This window comes from Anomaloglossus baeobatrachus, chromosome 4 (assembly GCF_048569485.1).
Source record: "Anomaloglossus baeobatrachus isolate aAnoBae1 chromosome 4, aAnoBae1.hap1, whole genome shotgun sequence".
Classification (NCBI taxonomy): Eukaryota; Metazoa; Chordata; class Amphibia; order Anura; family Aromobatidae; genus Anomaloglossus; species Anomaloglossus baeobatrachus.
In genome coordinates, this window is record NC_134356.1 from 525,262,792 (window position 1) to 525,286,743 (window position 23,952).

A 23,952-nucleotide genomic window follows, 5' to 3' on the forward strand; every position below is an offset into this window, starting at 1 on the left:
TGCCCTGTAGTATAACTGGAAATTTGGGAGCCCTGCCCCTCCATTATTTTTGTGTCTGGTAAGAGTTTTTATGCTTGTCCGAGGTCTCCTATTCCCCCAAACGAACCTTGACAAAGCCGTCCGAATTTTGGAAAAGTAACTCCCCGGCAGCTGAATAGGTACCGTTTGGAACAAGAAAAGAAACCTAGGAAGAACATCCATTTTAATAGCGTTGATACGCCCAAACCACGATAGTCTTTTTTTGTCGTACTTCTTTAAATCCCTAATTGTCCTCTCTAACAGGGGTAGAAAATTATGATGCATAATTTTTGTTGGATCCCGAGGTACAACTACCCCCAGATATTTTATAGCTGACGGTTGCCACTTAAAGGGAAAATTTTGGGTTGTACGGGCTAAATCTTCCGCCGACAGGGTCACATTCATAGCCTCTGATTTAAAGAAGTTCACTTTAAAATTACTTAAGTTACCAAACTCCTCGAACTCTTTGAGCAAAGACAGGAAGGATGTGTGGCTGGGAAATAAACATGAGAAGGTCGTCAGCAAATAAAGCTAACTTGCGATTCCCTCCCCCGGCCTCTATCCCATGGATACTAGCATTATTTCTTATGGCGACCGCGAGATGCTCCATGACAATGACGTAGAGCAGAGGTGACAATGGACATCCTTGCCTTGTTCCATTGTGGACCTGAAACGATGACGACAGAAACCCATCCGTCCTAACTTTTGCTGAGGGTCTCGAATAAAGGGACGCAATCCTATCTAAAAATTTTTTGCCCAAACCCACCTGCTTTAGAGCGGCCATCATGAAATTCCAGCTGACCCGGTCAAAGGCCTTCTCCGCATCCACTGAGAGTAAACACATGGGAAGAGAATGAGCCCTCGACCGGGTCATCAGGAGGAACAGTTTGTTGGTATTGTCACGCGCCTCCCGACCTTGTAAGAACCCCACTTGATCTGTGTGTATTATCCCGGGCAAGGAAGGAGCAAGTCTGTTGGCTAAGGCTTTGGAAAAAAGTTTTAGGTCTAGATTGATCAGTGAAATGGGTCTGTAATTTGTAACTAACATGTGATCCTTCCCCGGTTTGGGGATAACACATATATGGGCTTCGAGAGATTGCGCCACCCATTGGGAATTTTCTGAGATGGAATTAAATACTTTAGTCAAGAACGGGGATAGCTGAGTTTGGAATATTTTATAAAATTTAGGGGTGAACCCATCTGGACCCGGACTTTTGCCTGAGGGAGATTCTTTAATGATAGATGCCACTTCTGCTTCTGTAAAGTCCGTCTCTAAATTTTCAACCTCAGCGCTGGGTATAACCGGTAGGGCCGTTCTGGATACGTAGTCGTTTATTTTATTTTCTAATGCGTCATGTGGCATGTCTCCAAATTTGCCCTTTATGTTATATAGGTCTCTATAATACTTTTGGAACTGTTCCGCGATGAGAGTTGGGTTCTGAGTCGAAGAGCCGTCTGCTTGTTTAATCATGGGAATGTGGCTGGGGTCTCCCCTAGGGTGTAGAATCCTAGCTAGTGGTCTACCACATTTATCTGCATACTCATAGAGGAATCTTTTTATTCTAGTCCTATGTCGCTCATACTGTCGGTCGAGAATCGATTTAAGCTCCTCTCTATTTTTGACTAGCTCCGCCAGTGTCAAAGGTGATATTTCATGTCAGTATTCACACAGCAGTTTCTGCTATTCCATGTATTCCCCTTCCATAGTCACTGGTGTGCATACCTTATCTCCCCATAGTGATGTTTTTTAGGTTTTTTGCACCCAGTTCAGACATAGAATGGAGTTCCAAACGTTATTCCTTAATGTTAGTAGTTTTTCGTTTGTGAACCCTCCCCATACACACCTATTGCCAATCCACATTATACGCATATATAGCCTGGGTCTCAGCGTCCCATACACGGTAAGTTTTTTAACTGCATGAGAGGACACACACAAGCTAGGGACCCCAACGTGGAGAGATACTTTGGCGTAGTGTTGGGGCTCTTCTGCATTGATCAATTCAGTAGCTAAATTTCTCTTTATTCATATATTCATGGCAGTAATGCAGGTTCCATTTTTCACATTTCATTCTTACAAATAGCTATTGAATTTTTCATGTCAGTATTCACACAGCAGTTTCTGCTATTCCATGTATTCCCCTTCCATAGTCACTGGTGTGCATACCTTATCTCCCCATAGTGATGTTTTTTAGGTTTTTTGCACCCAGTTCAGACATAGAATGGAGTTCCAAACGTTATTCCTTAATGTTAGTAGTTTTTCGTTTGTGAACCCTCCCCATACACACCTATTGCCAATCCACATTATACGCATATATAGCCTGGGTCTCAGCGTCCCATACACGGTAAGTTTTTTAACTGCATGAGAGGACACACACAAGCTAGGGACCCCAACGTGGAGAGATACTTTGGCGTAGTGTTGGGGCTCTTCTGCATTGATCAATTCAGTAGCTAAATTTCTCTTTATTCATATATTCATGGCAGTAATGCAGGTTCCATTTTTCACATTTCATTCTTACAAATAGCTATTGAATTTTTCATGTCAGTATTCACACAGCAGTTTCTGCTATTCCATGTATTCCCCTTCCATAGTCACTGGTGTGCATACCTTATCTCCCCATAGTGATGTTTTTTAGGTTTTTTGCACCCAGTTCAGACATAGAATGGAGTTCCAAACGTTATTCCTTAATGTTAGTAGTTTTTCGTTTGTGAACCCTCCCCATACACACCTATTGCCAATCCACATTATACGCATATATAGCCTGGGTCTCAGCGTCCCATACACGGTAAGTTTTTTAACTGCATGAGAGGACACACACAAGCTAGGGACCCCAACGTGGAGAGATACTTTGGCGTAGTGTTGGGGCTCTTCTGCATTGATCAATTCAGTAGCTAAATTTCTCTTTATTCATATATTCATGGCAGTAATGCAGGTTCCATTTTTCACATTTCATTCTTACAAATAGCTATTGAATTTTTCATGTCAGTATTCACACAGCAGTTTCTGCTATTCCATGTATTCCCCTTCCATAGTCACTGGTGTGCATACCTTATCTCCCCATAGTGATGTTTTTTAGGTTTTTTGCACCCAGTTCAGACATAGAATGGAGTTCCAAACGTTATTCCTTAATGTTAGTAGTTTTTCGTTTGTGAACCCTCCCCATACACACCTATTGCCAATCCACATTATACGCATATATAGCCTGGGTCTCAGCGTCCCATACACGGTAAGTTTTTTAACTGCATGAGAGGACACACACAAGCTAGGGACCCCAACGTGGAGAGATACTTTGGCGTAGTGTTGGGGCTCTTCTGCATTGATCAATTCAGTAGCTAAATTTCTCTTTATTCATATATTCATGGCAGTAATGCAGGTTCCATTTTTCACATTTCATTCTTACAAATAGCTATTGAATTTTTCATGTCAGTATTCACACAGCAGTTTCTGCTATTCCATGTATTCCCCTTCCATAGTCACTGGTGTGCATACCTTATCTCCCCATAGTGATGTTTTTTAGGTTTTTTGCACCCAGTTCAGACATAGAATGGAGTTCCAAACGTTATTCCTTAATGTTAGTAGTTTTTCGTTTGTGAACCCTCCCCATACACACCTATTGCCAATCCACATTATACGCATATATAGCCTGGGTCTCAGCGTCCCATACACGGTAAGTTTTTTAACTGCATGAGAGGACACACACAAGCTAGGGACCCCAACGTGGAGAGATACTTTGGCGTAGTGTTGGGGCTCTTCTGCATTGATCAATTCAGTAGCTAAATTTCTCTTTATTCATATATTCATGGCAGTAATGCAGGTTCCATTTTTCACATTTCATTCTTACAAATAGCTATTGAATTTTTCATGTCAGTATTCACACAGCAGTTTCTGCTATTCCATGTATTCCCCTTCCATAGTCACTGGTGTGCATACCTTATCTCCCCATAGTGATGTTTTTTAGGTTTTTTGCACCCAGTTCAGACATAGAATGGAGTTCCAAACGTTATTCCTTAATGTTAGTAGTTTTTCGTTTGTGAACCCTCCCCATACACACCTATTGCCAATCCACATTATACGCATATATAGCCTGGGTCTCAGCGTCCCATACACGGTAAGTTTTTTAACTGCATGAGAGGACACACACAAGCTAGGGACCCCAACGTGGAGAGATACTTTGGCGTAGTGTTGGGGCTCTTCTGCATTGATCAATTCAGTAGCTAAATTTCTCTTTATTCATATATTCATGGCAGTAATGCAGGTTCCATTTTTCACATTTCATTCTTACAAATAGCTATTGAATTTTTCATGTCAGTATTCACACAGCAGTTTCTGCTATTCCATGTATTCCCCTTCCATAGTCACTGGTGTGCATACCTTATCTCCCCATAGTGATGTTTTTTAGGTTTTTTGCACCCAGTTCAGACATAGAATGGAGTTCCAAACGTTATTCCTTAATGTTAGTAGTTTTTCGTTTGTGAACCCTCCCCATACACACCTATTGCCAATCCACATTATACGCATATATAGCCTGGGTCTCAGCGTCCCATACACGGTAAGTTTTTTAACTGCATGAGAGGACACACACAAGCTAGGGACCCCAACGTGGAGAGATACTTTGGCGTAGTGTTGGGGCTCTTCTGCATTGATCAATTCAGTAGCTAAATTTCTCTTTATTCATATATTCATGGCAGTAATGCAGGTTCCATTTTTCACATTTCATTCTTACAAATAGCTATTGAATTTTTCATGTCAGTATTCACACAGCAGTTTCTGCTATTCCATGTATTCCCCTTCCATAGTCACTGGTGTGCATACCTTATCTCCCCATAGTGATGTTTTTTAGGTTTTTTGCACCCAGTTCAGACATAGAATGGAGTTCCAAACGTTATTCCTTAATGTTAGTAGTTTTTCGTTTGTGAACCCTCCCCATACACACCTATTGCCAATCCACATTATACGCATATATAGCCTGGGTCTCAGCGTCCCATACACGGTAAGTTTTTTAACTGCATGAGAGGACACACACAAGCTAGGGACCCCAACGTGGAGAGATACTTTGGCGTAGTGTTGGGGCTCTTCTGCATTGATCAATTCAGTAGCTAAATTTCTCTTTATTCATATATTCATGGCAGTAATGCAGGTTCCATTTTTCACATTTCATTCTTACAAATAGCTATTGAATTTTTCATGTCAGTATTCACACAGCAGTTTCTGCTATTCCATGTATTCCCCTTCCATAGTCACTGGTGTGCATACCTTATCTCCCCATAGTGATGTTTTTTAGGTTTTTTGCACCCAGTTCAGACATAGAATGGAGTTCCAAACGTTATTCCTTAATGTTAGTAGTTTTTCGTTTGTGAACCCTCCCCATACACACCTATTGCCAATCCACATTATACGCATATATAGCCTGGGTCTCAGCGTCCCATACACGGTAAGTTTTTTAACTGCATGAGAGGACACACACAAGCTAGGGACCCCAACGTGGAGAGATACTTTGGCGTAGTGTTGGGGCTCTTCTGCATTGATCAATTCAGTAGCTAAATTTCTCTTTATTCATATATTCATGGCAGTAATGCAGGTTCCATTTTTCACATTTCATTCTTACAAATAGCTATTGAATTTTTCATGTCAGTATTCACACAGCAGTTTCTGCTATTCCATGTATTCCCCTTCCATAGTCACTGGTGTGCATACCTTATCTCCCCATAGTGATGTTTTTTAGGTTTTTTGCACCCAGTTCAGACATAGAATGGAGTTCCAAACGTTATTCCTTAATGTTAGTAGTTTTTCGTTTGTGAACCCTCCCCATACACACCTATTGCCAATCCACATTATACGCATATATAGCCTGGGTCTCAGCGTCCCATACACGGTAAGTTTTTTAACTGCATGAGAGGACACACACAAGCTAGGGACCCCAACGTGGAGAGATACTTTGGCGTAGTGTTGGGGCTCTTCTGCATTGATCAATTCAGTAGCTAAATTTCTCTTTATTCATATATTCATGGCAGTAATGCAGGTTCCATTTTTCACATTTCATTCTTACAAATAGCTATTGAATTTTTCATGTCAGTATTCACACAGCAGTTTCTGCTATTCCATGTATTCCCCTTCCATAGTCACTGGTGTGCATACCTTATCTCCCCATAGTGATGTTTTTTAGGTTTTTTGCACCCAGTTCAGACATAGAATGGAGTTCCAAACGTTATTCCTTAATGTTAGTAGTTTTTCGTTTGTGAACCCTCCCCATACACACCTATTGCCAATCCACATTATACGCATATATAGCCTGGGTCTCAGCGTCCCATACACGGTAAGTTTTTTAACTGCATGAGAGGACACACACAAGCTAGGGACCCCAACGTGGAGAGATACTTTGGCGTAGTGTTGGGGCTCTTCTGCATTGATCAATTCAGTAGCTAAATTTCTCTTTATTCATATATTCATGGCAGTAATGCAGGTTCCATTTTTCACATTTCATTCTTACAAATAGCTATTGAATTTTTCATGTCAGTATTCACACAGCAGTTTCTGCTATTCCATGTATTCCCCTTCCATAGTCACTGGTGTGCATACCTTATCTCCCCATAGTGATGTTTTTTAGGTTTTTTGCACCCAGTTCAGACATAGAATGGAGTTCCAAACGTTATTCCTTAATGTCAAAGGTGATAATGTCTTCTTATGGGCCCTTTCCAGATCTGAAATATTCTGAAGTAGGGACAAAATGGTTTGGGCTCTCTCTCTCTTAAGCCTAGCCCCATGTTTGATCAAAACCCCTCTCAACACACATTTAAGTGCCTCCCACTGCACGGGAAGGGCTGTGGGGTCTTCTGAGTGTATTTCTAAAAATTCATCAATCGTGTTCTGTAGATCCTTCATGCACCCCTGATCCCCAAGCAGACTATCGTTCAGCCGCCAAGACCACGGCCTCCCTGCCCCATCTGGGATAGTAAGGCTCAGGAATATAGGAGCGTGGTCAGACCAGGATATACTGCCTATAGAGGCCTGTATCTGCCAAGTCAGAGCCTTTTGGCTCACAAGAAACAGGTCTATGCGGCTGTACGAGGAGTGAGCCGGGGAGAAGTATGTGTAGTCACGCTCCACTGGGTGTAACGTTCTCCACACATATACCAATCGAAGCTCTTGTATTGAGCGTTTAACTTTTGTTAGCTTTCTGAGAGAGAGAAAATTGTGTCCCGAAGTTGTATCTACCTTAGGGTCCAAAGTGAAGTTTAAATCGCCACCCACGATCACGGTCCCTTCTGCGAATTCATCCAATGATGACAGGAGAGAGGAGCAGGACGTCGCCGGATCTCTGTTTGGTAAATACCAATTGACAATGGTAAAGATAGATGAATTAACATTAATTTTCAGAAAAATGAATCTTCCCTCAGTGTCCACTCTCGTGTCCAGAACCGTGTGCACCAGGGCTTTATGGATGCCTATAGACACCCCTTTTGATTTTGACTCTGGGTTGGTGCTATGGACCCATTTGGTGTAATATCTGTCTTTAAAGTTAGGGAGGTGACCAGTTTTGAAATGTGTTTCCTGAATCAATAATATATGGACTCGTTTCTTATGCATGTCAAAGAATACCTGAGACCGTTTTTGCGGGACATTGAGGCCTCTCACATTCAATGAGCCAAAGGTAATCTGCGTCATTCTGAGGAGGAGGAACGGTGAGGAACCGGGAAGTAGGGTCAGAGGATGGGGATGGGAAGAGAGGTGTGGGTGGAGAGAATAGAGAAGGTTAGGAGAGGGGGAGAGAAAGAAAAAAAAAAAAAAAAAAAAAAAAGGAGGGGGGGGGTAGAAGGATTAAGTATATAAAGGAAACTACAAACAAAGAGAGAGTACCGTAGGCAAAAAGGTCAAAGCACCTCTTGCCTGTAGGGTCGTAACGTGACCCTTATACTTGGTCAAATAGACTAGAGGTAAATGCAGAAAAATAAGAATCTCTATATACCAGGGATGTTAATCCTACGCCACTACCCTGTGGCGTGTTATCCCAATCAGGGAGGGAACTTTCCACAAAGGAGCCCCCTGCCCTGGACTAAAAAACAACTTTTAACTATATATATTTTGATTTGCAACTAAAGCTCTGTATAAAGAAGGGAGAAGGGGCTTTGAGAGGGTATTGTACCTTATAATGTTGAGGGGCGCCCCCCATTACACCCAGGATGGAAGGAGGGAACCCCCCACCCCCCTGTCCAGGGCGATACAATAACCCCACAACGCGAAATTCCCATCAGGACCAGGGGATAGACTCCATCGTACTGTGATCCTATAACCAAAAACATACTAGAACAATTTAATCCACCATTCTCTTATACATCAGACCGGCCTCCCTCCTCTTTCTCTACGAGAGCCACGCATCCGATCACCGGCTGGGACGGTGACTCCCCCCCCATTGGAGAGTCCGGCCAGTCCTCTATAGGCACTAATGGAATGTCCAAGGCCGCGGTGAACGAGGGTAAATCCGCCGGAGACCGAAGAACATGCATTCGTCCCGCGTGCCGAACCTGCAGGCGGAAGGGGAACCCCCAGCTATATGGAAACTCGTATGAGCGGAGAATGTCCAGCAGAGGTTTAAGAGCTCTTCTCCTTTGTAAGGTAAAACGGGATAGATCTTGTAGAATCTGGATTTGGCTCCCCTCATACGATGGTGATACTCCACTGTGGAGCTTAAACAGAATGGCCTCCTTAATAACATAGCGGTGGACCCTACAGATCACATCCCGAGGTCGGTCGTTCTGGGCTGGTTTGGGGCCCAACGCTCTATGCGCTCTATCCAATTCCAGGGGTTGGCTTGATGGTTCACCCAGAATATTATTGAAGATCACTTGAAGGGTGCCATGTAAGTCCTTGGACTCAACAGACTCAGGCAGGCCGCGCACTCTGAGATTGTTTCTTCGGCCCCTATTTTCAGCATCATCCATTGCTTCAACCACGTATTGTATTTGGTGGGAGTGTTGTTCTAATAGTGCCCCGTGGGCCTGTGAAGTGTCCTCCATATTCTGAATTTTAGCTGCCTGCACTTGACTCTGGGTGTCCACTCTCTCCACCTCCCCCTTCAGGGCTGACAGCTCTGTGCGGTACGCCTGCTCCAGCTTGGTTATATATGCCTCCATATCTTCCCTGGTGGGTATAGCTGAGAAACGTGCCCGCATCTCATTAAGCTCTGTCAGAACTCCTGACTCTTGTGTTGTTGTTATGGCTGGCCCTGACCCTGCATGCTTGTCTGCATCTGGTAACTTTAGATTTATGTTGTGCTTCTCCCTGGGTATGGTCTCACTTCTGTCAGGGACCTGTAACTCATTTGCAGTGCAGTGTCCCCCCTCCTGAAATTCCTCACACTCCTGCATGTGTGTTATAGGAAAGGACGTTACTTCCCCCTCCAGAGGCCTCCAGGCTTCAGGGCTACTGTTTGTATCAGCAGGCACTTCCCCCGTGCTTCTCACTCCGGGTTTCCCCTGTACCTGCAATCTTGGGCTGTCTGGCCTTATCTTCTGTATCTCCTCTTCACTCCAGGTGGCCTCTCCTCTCAGTCGCGTCAGCTGCTGAGCCTTTCCCTGCATCTCCATAGCTGCCATCTCACTGCTGCACGCTGAGCTCACCTCGTGTGTAGCCTTAGCAGCCATCTTGGGTGCCACCTGTGAAGCTTCTCTCTGCCCCGGCCTGGATAAAAAGTGTTTGATCCCTCTCTCCTCCGATTGTGAAGCTCTGCTGCTGCACCCCTGGGATCTCCCTCGTCTCCTCCGCTGCATAGCCTGTGTTGCAGAGTCCTCAGTTGCGTGGATCATCAGTTATAAAGTCCAGTGGCAGGAGCTAAGACAAGTCACGTCCTCACTCCTTCATAGCCAGGACACGCCCCCCCTTGTATATTTTTTAAACACTGCCTATTTTCGGATTAAATATATAAAATTTAAGAGTTTCTTTCCTCATGCTTTATATACGACTCCAAAAACCCGAAGAGCCTTATGCTATCTGAAACGGGTCCCCAGCTATCCCGGAAAAGCTGGGTGGTGGCAGCGTAATTTGTTATTGCATAGAATTATTGGAGTGCGATCATTAAGGGTACTGAGGTATATATATATATTCCATTAGCGAGAATCGGTGATATACATTTACCCTTGCGGTGAGACCTCCAATATTTGGCATTAACAGCTCAGCAGCCTCATCTTATGCATTGTCCTGCAGTACCAAAAGTGGCCTGCAGACAAGGGGGGCGCTAGAGAGTAGTCGTGTGTAACAAATTAGTGAACAGCTGCGGGATTTTCTGAGTGACTCCCCCAGCTGTTTGTGACAAATTGGTTATAAAATAATAATATAAATAAATACCTTTATAAAATAAAGGTAATCTCACGCTCAAAATTTAGTGGTTGGTGAAATATGGAGCCTGAAAGTCAAAAGTTTAAGCATTGTTACCATTTTGCTTCTCACAGTATATACCGTAGATAGAAGGATAGATAGATAGATAGATAGACCATTCCGGCTGGGATGGAGATGTGGATCTACATGACCACGGATCACGTGCTTTCCCTGGAGGGGCATAACTTAGTGGCTACCTGTTCTTCCCTAGAATCTTTGGTGGTGAGGTTAGGTTTGTGCTGCAGGTAGCACTCCAGGGCAGTCCCCAAATCTGCATAAGCTGACACTAACGGAAACAGGTGAGGCAGAGTCATTGCCACAGCCAGAACAGGATTAAGATAACCGGCAGGGTGTAAACTGGTAATAGTACAAATGGGACTTGTTCAGGCTCAGGTACAGGCAGGATGGCTGATACATACAGGACAGATTCAGGTTTGGGTTCAGACAGTAACTTGGTTCAAAGTGTGGAACAATAAAAATTCCAATGGAGAAACAAACTTCCATATATTCCATAAAACTTGACTTTTATCTCCTGCGTAATAACATAATGGATAAAGAAACCAGCATGGACATGTAGGAGAGAAGCAGATTATAGGAATACGCGTTTCATTTCGGTATGAAAACGTCATCAAGGTCTGATGGACGTCTTGTACAGCATAATGGGCAATATGGGGCCCATTATACTGTACAAAAGGCAATGTGGTGCCTATTATACTATGCGAAAGGCAATGTGGGGCCCATTATACTATATAAAGGGCAATGTGCTGCCCATTATACTATCTGAAAGGCAATGTGTGCTTAATTATACTATATGGTGGTAATGTGGTGCCTATTATACTATGTGAAAGGCAATGTAGGGCCCATTTTACTGTATGGAAGGCAATGTGGGTCTCATTATACTATCTGGAAGACTGTGGTGCCCACTATACTATTTGGAAGGCAATGTGGGGTCCATTATACTATGTGGAAGGCAATGTGGACTCATTATACTATAAAAGACGATGTGGACCCATTATATTATGTGGAATGCAATATGAGGCCAATTATACTATATGAAAGGCAATGTGGGGCCCATTACACTGTGTGGCAGGCAGTGTGGGACCCATTATACTGTATGGAAGGCAATATGGGGTGCATTATACTGTATGGAAGGCTATAGGCTATGTGGGGCCCATTACACTTTATTGACGGGTATGTGGGTCTCATTATACTGTATGGAGGGCTATGTGGAGCCCAGTATACTATATGGAAGGCTATGTGGGAGCTATTATAATATTTGGAGGGTTATGTGGGGGAGCTATATATTATTTGGAGGCCTATCTGTAACGCTATTTCCCTGTGCTCCTTGCTCTGTTGTAGGGATGTGCTGCGACTGCCAGTTGTGGCCGGGTCCCTCCATGTTGCCTGGCGTTCTTGCTTCTCTTCCATATGGATTCTCCTCTCACCGCCTCCCGGTCTTTGTGTGCGCATCTCAGAATCTCCGGGCGGGCTCCTTGGTGATGCGTACGCATGTTCTGCTGCCCCCTCTCTTAAAGGGCAAGTGCACCACTTCCAGCAAGTGCCTCCCAGCCTATTGCTGAGAGGCACTGGGTATTTAGGGCAAGCTCCCTCTAGGGGAGTTGCCTGATAAATGCTTTTGATTAGCTAGTCAGTGTCCAGTACTCCAGCTAGCTAGTTGTCAGGTCCCCTTGTCTGTCCCGTCTGTTCAGTCCTGTTTGTTTCCTGCCTGTCTGTCCTGTCCTGTCGGTACCAGTGTCCCTGCCTGTCCGCCCTGCCTCCAGCCTCAGCTATCTCGATGCCCATCGCTACACCAGAGAGCATGCCTGTCTGTCTCGGCTGTGCCTTCAGCCTCAGTTAATCCTGGTGGCTTACGCCACACTAGAGACTGTGCATGTGTGCCCTGGCCGTGGTTCCAGCCTCAGCTATCTCGGTGGCCCTCATCACACCAGAGACTGTGCCTGTCCATCCCATGTATGCCTCCAGCCTCAGCTACCTCAGTTGCCCTCACTACGCCAGAGACTGTGCCTGTCTGTCCCGGATGTGCTTCCAGCCCCAGCTACCTCAGTGGCCTTTGCCACACTAGAGACTGTGCCTGTCCTTCCCAGCTGTGCCTCCAGCCTCAGCTACCTTGGTGGCCCTCGCCACATCAATGACTGTGCCTCTCCGTCCCATCTGTGCCCACAGCCTCACCTACCTCAGTGACCCTCACCCCACCAGAGACTGTGCCTGTCTGTCCCAGCTGTGCCTTCAGCCTCCGCTATCCCGGTGGTCCCAGCCTTGCTAGCAACCCATCCTGTTTGTCCTAGTCAAGCCATCTGCCTCTGCCACTCTGGTGGTCCCTGTCTATACTTGGGACTCAGCCTGTCTGCTCGTGTTCGCCCCTGCCCTGGGGGTCAGCTGCCAGTCCCAGTCCCTGCTGTGGGAGTAGCACCTGACGTCTGCCTCGTGGTGGGTGCTTAGTCATGCCCCTCCCACTAAAAGGGTAAGCTCGGGGTTCCCCTGTGGTCCAGAGGGTCCACTTTAGTTCGCCACTTCTCCATCTGCAGTGGCGAACATGACACTATGTTGGGCGATTATAATATTTGTAGTGCTATGACGGAGCATTTATACTTTATGGAGGGCTATTTGAAGACCATTATACTGTAAGCAAACAATAATACAGTGTGAAGGTTTGTGTGGTGTCCTTCATACTGTGCGGAGGCAATTAAACTGTTTGGAGGGCTACTGGAGGCGGCCATTATACAGTGTAAAGAGGTGTGGGGGTCATTATACTGTATGGAGGGCATATTGTACTTGTGGAGGGCACTGTAGAGGAATTCACTGTGGGAGTACCATACAGTGTTTGTGATACTTTTGTTGGCATATTTTATGGGTGCAAAGAAAGGGGGATCTAGGGGCTTCAGTGGGAGAAGAATTACTTTGAAATGGCTTTAAAGTTGTGAGATATGTTCATAAGTGAACCAGTCGAATATAAAAATATTTTCTTTTTTGGGGGGGCGCCAAATTAGAATTTCTGGTATGATGCCCTGTGATTTCTACGTATGCCCTGGGACCTACATGTTCTTTTGGACTTCTCTCTCCCTTTTGCTCTTCTATTTTTCATATCTCATACACACAACTGCACTGACTCTGGGGAGAAACAGACTATTTTTCTATGTCATATTCACACAGTTTATTTTCTACTTTACCTGCATCAGCTAACAAGCAAACAGCCCTCCCTGTCTTCCCACTGACCCAATTTTAGTTTCTTTGTTTGGAACAGAAAATCACCCATCCGGCATGATGTCTAAAATGGCAGGTGAAATCCATTCATCATAATATGCATACAGAGTGAAATAAATATTGAACACGTCACCAGTTTTTACCAATTTTCTAAATAAATCTATTTCTAAAGGTGCTATTGATGTGAATTTCTCACCAGATGCCGGTAACAAACCATCCAATCTGCACAGGCAAATAAATCAAACCATTGATGTCCATAAATTAAGTTATGTGTACTAATGAGAAATGACACAGGAATAAAGTATTGCACACATAAAGAAAGGGAAGTGCAAAAAGCCATGGAAAGTCACAATACCAGCTGAAATCTATCAGTAATTAGAAAGCAATCTTGCCACTTTCTGAAAAAATTAAATTAGCTAGTTCAACTGATGGCCTATAAAAAGTTGTCTCAATACCAAGTTGCCACACAAGAATACAAGAAACATTTCATGATGGGTGAAACCAGTGAGCTGCCTCAAGACCTTCACAACCTTATTGCTGAAAAACATACTGATGGCATTGGTTACAGAAGAATTTGTAAATTACTGAAGGTTTCCATGAGCACTGCTAGAGCCATAATCAATAAGTGGAAAGAACATAATTTCACTATCAACCAGCCACAACCAGATACTCCCCGTCTTGAATCGTAATTACCAATAAAGACTTGTGTATGAAGTAGTAAATAAATTTAATCAAGTGTGTTCAATACTTTTTTCCCTGTGTTATATCTCATTATTACACATCACTAAATTTATGGACATCTATGGATTGATTCTTTGCCTGTGTGGATTGGATGAGTTGTTACCGACAACTGGTGAGAATTTAATGTCAATAGCAACTTTACGAATATATTTACTTAGAAAACTGTTGACATGTTCAATACATATTTCACCCACTGTATTAGGTCCCTTTGCTATTTTTGGGACTTTTTATCAAAAGGATGTGATCTAAGCCTTTCAAGTAAGGGGAATATTTCTTGAACGTTTCTTCTCCCAGTTGCGTTAAGAATTAGGCTCAAAGACGTTCCAGAGAGTGGATCTCCCAAATGTGAATCAGATATATCGATGCAAAATGCAAGATTAAAATCCAGGTAAAAAAATTACCATGTAAATTTTCCACATTTTATTAAAAATAAAGTGCTGTAATAAAAAAAATGTTCATAAACTGCAAATCAACATTGGGAAGCGGACTGTACAGTAGGACTCACCAACACCAAATACTGACAAAACATTTGGCACAGAAAAGCGGCACATATATATTTACAACAGATGGGACGTTTCCATGCATTGTGATAAGGTGCGCGTTTCTCTTTTTTTTATTTTGCAACACAGGTAAGATGATGTCCAAGTCCTAGTGGTCCTCTATATTCAGTGTAGTACCGGTAAATATCCCTGTCAAGCAGCAGCTGATTCACAGCATTGTAGATCTGGTAATTGTCACGTACACTATGGGTAGTCACTGAACGTCTGTGTATAACACCAAGGTTAGTCTTCGCTACAGGAGTTTATTATAAGGGGATGTGCTTTAGATCAGATGCTACTGACTCAATACTGTACATTCATAGATGTATTCGCTGGTCCAGAATAGTTTTATACAAATCAAGATTGATCACTAGTCCTTAAATACTTTCCGACAGAGTCTGGAAACTAAAATTCCTAGGGCACGAAGGTCTATGGAATATTGTGCTTTACTATGAGTAGGAAAGATGGAGCTTGATTATAGCTGAGGTACATGTGCTTTATAAAGAAGTAGCTATAGCCCACTGAGTGGATATATCCGTAGTCTTGAGTACCATTGTAGCTTGATGCTCAATTGTATATAAAAATGGAGGAAATGGATATTTTCCAAGGCTTATTTGCACAAAACCACTTTGTACAAGTCTATACAATATCTAGTAGCATGATAACTACTTTGGTATTATTAAACACTGCTCATACTAATCTGCAGTGAAGCAAGAGTATTTATGGCACTACGAGCGTAGAGCGTGTGCTTCCAATCTACTCCGACACCCCACAATTAGTATCTCGTATTAGCCGAGGAAGAGGGTGGCTACTGCTTCTTCCAATTTAAACCAATGATACACAATGTCAAAAATGATCTTAGGATGTATTACCATTCAAGCTTTGTGTGTGCTAACAAAGTCCCGCGTTATGAAGGCACTGGAAAAAGTGTGACAGGCGAGATTGTGACATCCCACAAACAATACAGTTCATTTTCCCTACTTGTCACTCAGAGAGAGTAATGGTTTACATTACTGGAAAAATCAGTTGATACTAACAGAACACATCCAATACATACACACACGTACTCAAAAAACATTAGCAAATAAAAACCCATGACGTATATACAATATTTACACCCCTACCCCAAAGAAAAACAAAAACAAAAAACAACAAACCCCTACATGTTGCAATGTTTAACAGGTTGATAAATTAAGGAATCCGTGTGTGTACCTCTTATTCTCTAGGCAGATTATAGCTGGTTGTTGGTGCCATAACACCAGTTCCTGGTTCACATTATTTCAAACAAAACAGGTTATGACAAAACATAAAAAAATACAACTAATATTATTAGATGTTTTCTAAAAGGATTAAGATGTGGATGATATTCAGCAGGAGGCGCAACGAGTGTTCATGAAGATGGCTGCGAGGACGACGTGGCAAATATCTGACAATTCCTCCTTTTGACGAGAGGCGTTTTGCAGTAGAATATTGCTACCAGTTGGCAATGTACCTGGCTATATTCTGAAAATCCTATTTCGTGGCTACTACCAGATTCTCATTGTGCTTTTCGCAAAAAAAAAAAACCTGCCAGCACTGACACCATGTTCATTTTCTATTCAGAAAGTCTGGACGCTCAGTGATCTACAAAACGTTCACAGGTACAACTTTCTTAATGATCTTCTAACATGACCGAGGCCTTGGGGACCTCCAGTGACATTTGGCTTGCTGCTTTTCTTCATAACTGATAATGAATATTGTGGAGGAATAACACTAGCATCCCAACTTTCCATTATCCATGTGCAAATTGCTCAACATGGTCCTTACACACGGCTTATCAGATGAGTGTTGAAATGGAAATGTGCTACCTTGAGATCAAGTGCGCACATGCTCCCAAACACAATTGTCCATCTGTGTCTAGAAATCGTGATGATGATTGTAACAGAAGACGATGTGCTATCTTTCCACAATGTACACTTGTATACTCTCTGCTCACAGAAGCTATCCATGTATAGGTAGCCTGGAATGACAATCAAGTTTTGACCATCATCATAAAGTTGCATGCACACACATAGAATACTTGTGGATCACTTGTAGAGCAGTCGCTTGTGGTCCCATAGTGGTTTGTGGGCTCAGGAATGTCTTTTCTTTTAGGTTCTCATACCACAGAATCTCTTATTTCTGAGCCTAGTCGTACCCTTGGTCTTGGACATGCTGGAGATACTTCCACAAGAGTGTCTTTGACATTCAGAGGTCTTTTCTCTGATTCTGTTACAATTTTACTAGCAACCAAAGGGTCATGAACCGGAGTGTTAATAATATAGTTGTCATTTAGAGTCTGATAACCTTTATGGTCACCTTGTGGGATAGGAGTACTGTTCCCATTTAGAGGCACATTTTCTGGAAGTTTCCGTGGCTTCTTGTCAGAATTTTCTACTGGTTTCAAAATAGTTTTCATTCCACTGCGATGCTTATACAAGATGCACAACGTCAGAATGACTACTACCACCACAAAAAGTACAGTCATTATTAAAAATTCATTCCAGTAAGATTTCCCCAAAAGCTGTGCAGAGCTACCCCCTGAGGACGAGGAAAGAATTTCTGAGGTGTTGCCATTCTTGTCAATGGCACTAACTTTGTGGAAGATTATTTCCGTTAGAGGCTTTTCGGTGGTGGTTTTTGCAATGCCGTCTGTTTCCACACAGTACTTCACCATCAGCTTCTTGAAGTCTTTCTCTTCTGACCAGCATTCATACGTTCCTAGCCGCTCAGGGCTGTTTACAAGGATGAGGTCTCCCGATTCGAATACAAAGTAGGAGTCATCGATGGGTTTCTCGTTGTGAAGCCACTGACGAGAGGCTAAGTTGGATAACAAGTTGCATGGCAAAGTAGTTGCAGTATTTGGTTTTATCACAATCTTATTACACTCGGGCTCTTCTGTGAATAAAATATAAACAGGATTAATGGTAAATTCAACTTTTATATTTATCTTTTGCATATTGATTTTCCATTGCTTGATCTTATATTGATTATGAATTGTTTCTATCTCATATTGATTTTAGCTCTATAGATAGATGTGAGAGATGACAGATCTACCGTATTTTTAATTTTATAAGACGCCCCAGATTATAAGACACACCCCAAATTTAGAAAATAGGAAAAAATAATCTTTAATGTTAAAATGAGGGTACGACTTATAATCCTAGTGTATTTTAATCCTAATGCTCACCAGGGGGGAGCGGCGGTGGTGGAGCAACTCAGGGAGGTCACAGGAGGCAGGGTCAGCGATGTTCCGGGCTCAGCGGAGGGGGTGTTGTGTCTCAGGAGGGTCAGTGGACATAGGGTCGGCAATACTGCGGGTTCGGGGGTGTCGTGGTGGTGGGCGCTATTGATATGCTAATATGCTATGGAGGTGTAACTGAAGTGAAGCGACTCAGGAGGGTCATAGGACGGGGTGTCGCTGCGGTGGTGGGCGCCTGATTTGAATGCCGGCTCCATTGAATCGCCTGCAGTTGACGCAATGGACATCAAGATAATGACAGTGGAGGCGGTGCTTGTGCAGAAAGGCCTCCGCCACCATTTTCTTGAAGTTCATCGCGTCAACCACAAGTGATTCAATAGAGGTTGCAGTTAAGTCAGGCGCCCGCCGCCGCAACACTGCAGTGACACCCTAAGTGTCGCCGACCCTGCTCCATCTCCGCCACCCCGGTAAGCCATATCTGCTTTGCAAGATGCACCCCCATTTTACCCCCAGTTTTGGGTGGAAAAAAAAGGTGTGTCTTACAATCCGAAAAATACGGTATTTAGTTATCACATATCAATTTTATGTCTTCAGACGTGCCAAAAGTACCGAGATTATGTGCTTTAGAACTTTTTGCATAGTGGAAATGTTTTAGTGCACTTTTTTGTATTAGTGCCAGCTATACGATAATAGTGTAGTTGTGCCGATAATGCAATGGTTAGCTTCGAAGCTTACCGAAACACGTGTCGGGTGTTGTATGCTCTCCACAGGTAAAAATGCTCAGTGTCTATTGTGCTGTAAATGTCTGACTAGCGATATTTCCTGCATGGATTCTCCCTAACCACGTTGTTTGAATGCATCAGTCATTTTGTCATATAACGTAATGTTTGTGCTCCATGATAATTGCACGTATTTAGGTGTATCTGGATGCACTTAATGACTTGGTTATTCAGACACATGTGTGTTTAGCGACACCTTGTGGGCTTAGCCGGTAATACTGATTTGTCATCTAATCCTTATATCTATGCTATATTGAAGATCTTTTAAGGCATCCACTTTTAATATCGTCTTGAATTAAATCTCTTTAGTTGCTGTGCCTGGATGCATCAGTCATTATATATATATGTTGGTAATGCTCCAAGACTTATTGTATGCAATCAGGCGTACTTGGATGCATTAAATGACTGATTTACCCTAGCATATTAATTGGAGTGTTTTTATAGGATTTAACCGGTACCTGTCCCATGGTGAATACAAGTGATTTTGGAGGCTACTTGATTTATTTAATATTAGCTAATTCCTTGTTCTGTTATGGCACGTGACACTGTTGATACAGGTGTTATTCTAATGTATCATGTATAGCTTTTATGATGTAATCCTATCTTGAGCAAAAGTCACGAAAAGCATATCATGTTGTTCCTACCATTACCTCCATTAATGATTATGATTAAATTGTATTTATATCTAATAAAATAATAATAAATTAATTCAATCATTCTGGTGTTTTGGACTGTATGATCGCTTCTTTCTTCTCTTGTTTCACTAACACAAAGAGAATAAACCGCTTGCAGAATGCCAATAGAGATCTTTAGAAGTACGGCATGTGTGGAATAACGCCGTCTGCAGAGGTAAAATCAACATGTGATGACGATATAGATATATCTCTCTAGCTCACCCCTACTTTCAATAATGATGAAGTTTCTTATTATCGCACATATTCAAGTATTTTAGCCACTTACCACTTGATACAAGAACCCGTCCAGAAGCTCCTGAGCTATTACCCTGCTGGCAAAGTTTTTCAGTATCAGCATTTTCAATATCTTGGAGCCAGTGCCTGAAATAAGAAAATATCAATGAACAAAAAACTATTTGTATGTGCAGCCATTACTAGTGAAGAGCCACAGCAGCGAACACTCACTGGGCATTTGGGTCATGTGAATGGTGATGGACACTGCGGCAGCCTTTTTTACTCCATGCACAGTAGGGATCACGGGAAAGGATGCATTCCCCACAGCTTGTATACATGCTGCAGTTTGAGACGGGAACTTGTACCACCATGGAACGAGACGAGGCGTAAACTAGGTTCTATAAAAGACAGAATAACATGAGTTTCCAAGACTACAGTCATAGAGTCAAGGTGTCAACAGTCAAACTATGTTGTCTTATTGCTTTATTAGACTGAGATATGGATTTTTACAAAAAACATCAATTCTGTTTATTAATTAGTAACTGAATTGTAAATGGCATGTGAGATACATGATCTAGTCTCAGGAAAATAATTGTCCTTCAGAAAAGGTGAAAGTGTCACACGGCTCTAGAAGAAAATCAATCTATAGCTCAATATCTAGTATACTGTGGTTAACAGCAAGTTAGTACTACAGTTTCCAGGAGTCCTGGTAGAGGAAGAGTAGGACCATGTCCCTGGATCACTGACATCTGTGTAATACCACCTTTTCCCTGAGCACTGGTAATACTTACTGGTGTAGTACTGCTGTTTCTCTGCAGCACTGGTAGAAGAGTAGTAATATTGTTTCCAGAGTAATACCAGTATTTCCTGGGAGCACTCGTGGTACCAGAGTAGTACCACTATTTCTCTGCATCACTGGTAGAGAGGTAGTACCACCATTTCCCTGAGCACCGGTAGGGAGGTAGTATCAGCGTTTATCTGCAGCACTGGTAGAGGAGTATTACTATTGTTTCCAGAGTAATACCAATGTTTCCCTGATGCACTGGTAACAGAGTAGTACCACTGCGTCTCTGCAGCACTCGTAGAGGGTTGTACAACTGCGTCTCTGCAGCACAGGTAGAGGGGTGGTACCACTGTTTCTCTGCAGCACAGGTAGAGGGTTGTACCACTGTGACTCTGCAGCACAGGTAGAAGGGTGGTACCACTGTTTCTCTGCAGTTCTGGTAGAGGAGCAGGACCACTGTGTCTGCAGCACCTGTAGAGGGGTAGTACTACTGTTTCTCTTCAGCACTAGTACCAGAGTAGTACCACTGTATCTCTGCTGCAGTCGAAGAGGGGTAGTTCCACTGTTCCTCTACAGCACTGGTAGAAGATTAGTAACATTGTTTCCAGAGTAATACCAATATTTCCCCGCAGCACTGGTAGTATGGTAGTACTATTATTTCCAGAGTAGTACAGTGTTTCCCTGATGCACTGGTACCAGAGTAGTACCACTATTACTCTGTAGCACTCATAGAGGGGTAGTACCACTATTTCTCATCTGCACTGGTAGAGGGGTATTAACAATGTTTCCCTGCAGCTCTGGTAGAGGGGTAGTAATGTTTCCCTGCAGCTCTGGTAGAGGGGTAGTAATGTTTCCCTGCAGCTCTGGTAGAGGGGTAGTACCACTTGTTTCTCGGCAGCACTGGTAGAGGGGCAGTACCACTGTTTCTTGGCAGCACTGGTAAAGGGGTAGTATCAATGTTTGTCTGCAGCATGGTAGAGGGGTAGTACCACTGTTTCTCGGCAGCACTGGTAGAGGGGTAGTACCACTGTTTCTCGGCAGAACTAGTAGAGGGGTAGTACCAATATTTCTTGGCAAAACTGGCAGAAGGGTAATACCACTTTTCTCGGCAGCACTGGTAAAGGGGTAGTACTACTGTGTCTCGGCAGCACTGTTAGAGGGGAAATACCACTGTGTCTCGGCAGCATTGGTAGAGGGGTAGTACTACTATGTCTCTAGGGCACGCTGGACACACATCTGCACATAGTTAATATGATCTTGTGCTAACAGACTGCGCTATGATATTAGCCTTGATATGTAGATGATAAGGATACATCTGTTCTCTGTACATTGCTCTATCATACTGTTCTATTTTAGCCCAATGCACAACTAAGCGACGTTCTCACCTTGCTGTGGTCAATCAGTAGCTCTTGCACTGGATCTGCAGTTGGGAAAAGTTTGATCTCTTCAATAATGTGGACCTTCTTGTTGACATTGACAGCCTTGTGCAGTCGTCCATCATCTGTGGAATGGAAAATATTATTAACAATTAAACTGCTGTAATAAACTTTTATACACTGGCCTCCGAACTGTACGACTGAATCAAGCATTACCTGTCCCCAGGAACAAGACATCGTAGGTTTTCTTCAGCCCCTTGACCCGCTGGACGCTGATCTGCTGATAGGATATCTCTGACTCAAGCAGCAGTGACTGGCTCCGCACAGGACTGTCCATCAAGAAATGGTCTTTGATAAGGTTCAGTACTCTGTCAGGCATTTGTAGTGAAGAATTGATTTTCATGTTCCTTACTTTATTATTAATACACTATTGGGATAAATAAAATGAAATATATCAACATACAATGTTTTTGTAAGGCTCCATCCACTAATCTGTGTACTTCTATCAAAATATATTCAAACTGATTAATACTGTCACAGAATATAAATTAGATCGCAAAAAGCCACATTTTAGCGTTAACTGGATACTGCAAGATACAATCTGCTGAAATTCTGTATATACAGTTTGTCCACTAGAGGGCGGTGCACATCCACATTATCCGATAGAATGCCAGCACTCTGGAACTTTTAGCGCAGAGAATAAAGGACAGTCATCTGTAATTGCTTGCTTTTCCAGTACACAATTAAATCTCCATACATGCTTTGAAGGAATATATACATATAATATTAGCCAGGTACATATTACAATATGGCTTCAACACATTTCTACTAATTCAGGAACAAAAGAGCTCAGTTCTTCCTATAGGATCAAAGTTGTTCTCGGCTGAGTCCAGTAACATATACTTGGAAGCACATGTGATACTTACAGCTCCAGGTCGTGGATCTTGTACAGAACGGGTGTATGTACTCCACTGCTGAGACTCCCAGTTTACCTCCTTATAGAGGCCATTGAACGCTTTTTGTATATCGGTCATTGAAAAGGCACAAACAGCTGAGCTTCCAACAACTCCCTTGTTCCTGGAGAGAAGAATACATTCTAGAATATAATTTTGCACATGAGCCTTGGGTATCTACAGACTCCATGTCTTTTATAGGATAGTTTCTAAAGACAGAGACCCCAATTTGTGAAAGAGTTTTCATAAGAATTCTGGCATAAAACTCAATGAAACTTGGCGCATTTTACACATTCAACATACATTAAGGCTAGTGTATAAAATGCTGCGCGTCACTGCAAGAAAAATCCCTGCAGCCAAGGGCAGAAGTACAATTTGGTAGCAATTTCTGACATTTTTGTGGAGTAAATTGTAATGAATTTGTTGGGCATTGCTACACCCCATCTCTAACTATTGTGGTAGAGTTAGCCAAAACTAGTATAAAAATGGCAAAGGTTGTACATTTTTAAGCATTTTACAGTTGAGGAAAAAAATAGCGCTATTTCAATGAGTTTCATGTCAGAATTTTGACAAAAACTCCTTCACAAATTGGGATCTCTGTTTTTAGAAACCATCCTATAATAGCCAGGCCTTTTTAATGGTCACATAAACAAGCTTCAGAAGCTGAGAAGTAGAACAAGGTGAATAAAAGGCTGAAATGTAATTGACAATACGAGGCTGTAATAAACGATAAAACCGGTGCGCACTGCTAAATTTCAATATCGGATTTATAGAAGGCAAGACAAAATTCTGGGTGTTTCTCACATTCACACATAGAGATTAATACTAATAACTTTCTGCTTACCACTGTGCAGTAAAGACCCCATAGAAAGTGGTATTTATCCAATGATCCCCTCCTGGAACGAGTACAAACATATCCTTCAAAACATTAAAGGGGAAACTATATTCGGGGCTAGAGCACAGTAGCTCGGCTTTCAGGAATGTGGTCCACCTCTTCTGTAGGACACGCTCACCACCAAGATCACCCTTGAAAAAGAACAATATAA

At 42.7% G+C, this 23,952-nt stretch overlaps 1 protein-coding gene across 2 annotated transcripts in view; it reads right to left on the reverse strand.

Moving 5' to 3' along the window:
* Positions 1-14,752: 14,752 nt before the first annotated feature.
* Positions 14,753-23,952, reverse strand: part of SEMA4B (semaphorin 4B) — a 413,906-nt gene continuing 404,706 nt past the window's right edge. The window contains exons 10-16 of one of the 2 annotated variants that reach the window (XM_075345909.1): positions 23,751-23,932; positions 22,880-23,030; positions 22,170-22,380; positions 21,963-22,078; positions 20,025-20,191; positions 19,846-19,940; positions 14,753-17,799 (exon numbers count right to left, since the gene is read on the reverse strand). In XM_075345909.1, coding sequence (XP_075202024.1) covers positions 17,024-17,799; positions 19,846-19,940; positions 20,025-20,191; positions 21,963-22,078; positions 22,170-22,380; positions 22,880-23,030; positions 23,751-23,932 — 1,698 coding nt within the window. In that variant the 3' untranslated portion in view covers positions 14,753-17,023. Of the gene's footprint in view, positions 17,803-19,845; positions 19,941-20,024; positions 20,192-21,962; positions 22,079-22,169; positions 22,381-22,879; positions 23,031-23,750; positions 23,933-23,952 lie in introns of both variants that reach the window. The other variant, XM_075345908.1, reaches the window with a different exon arrangement.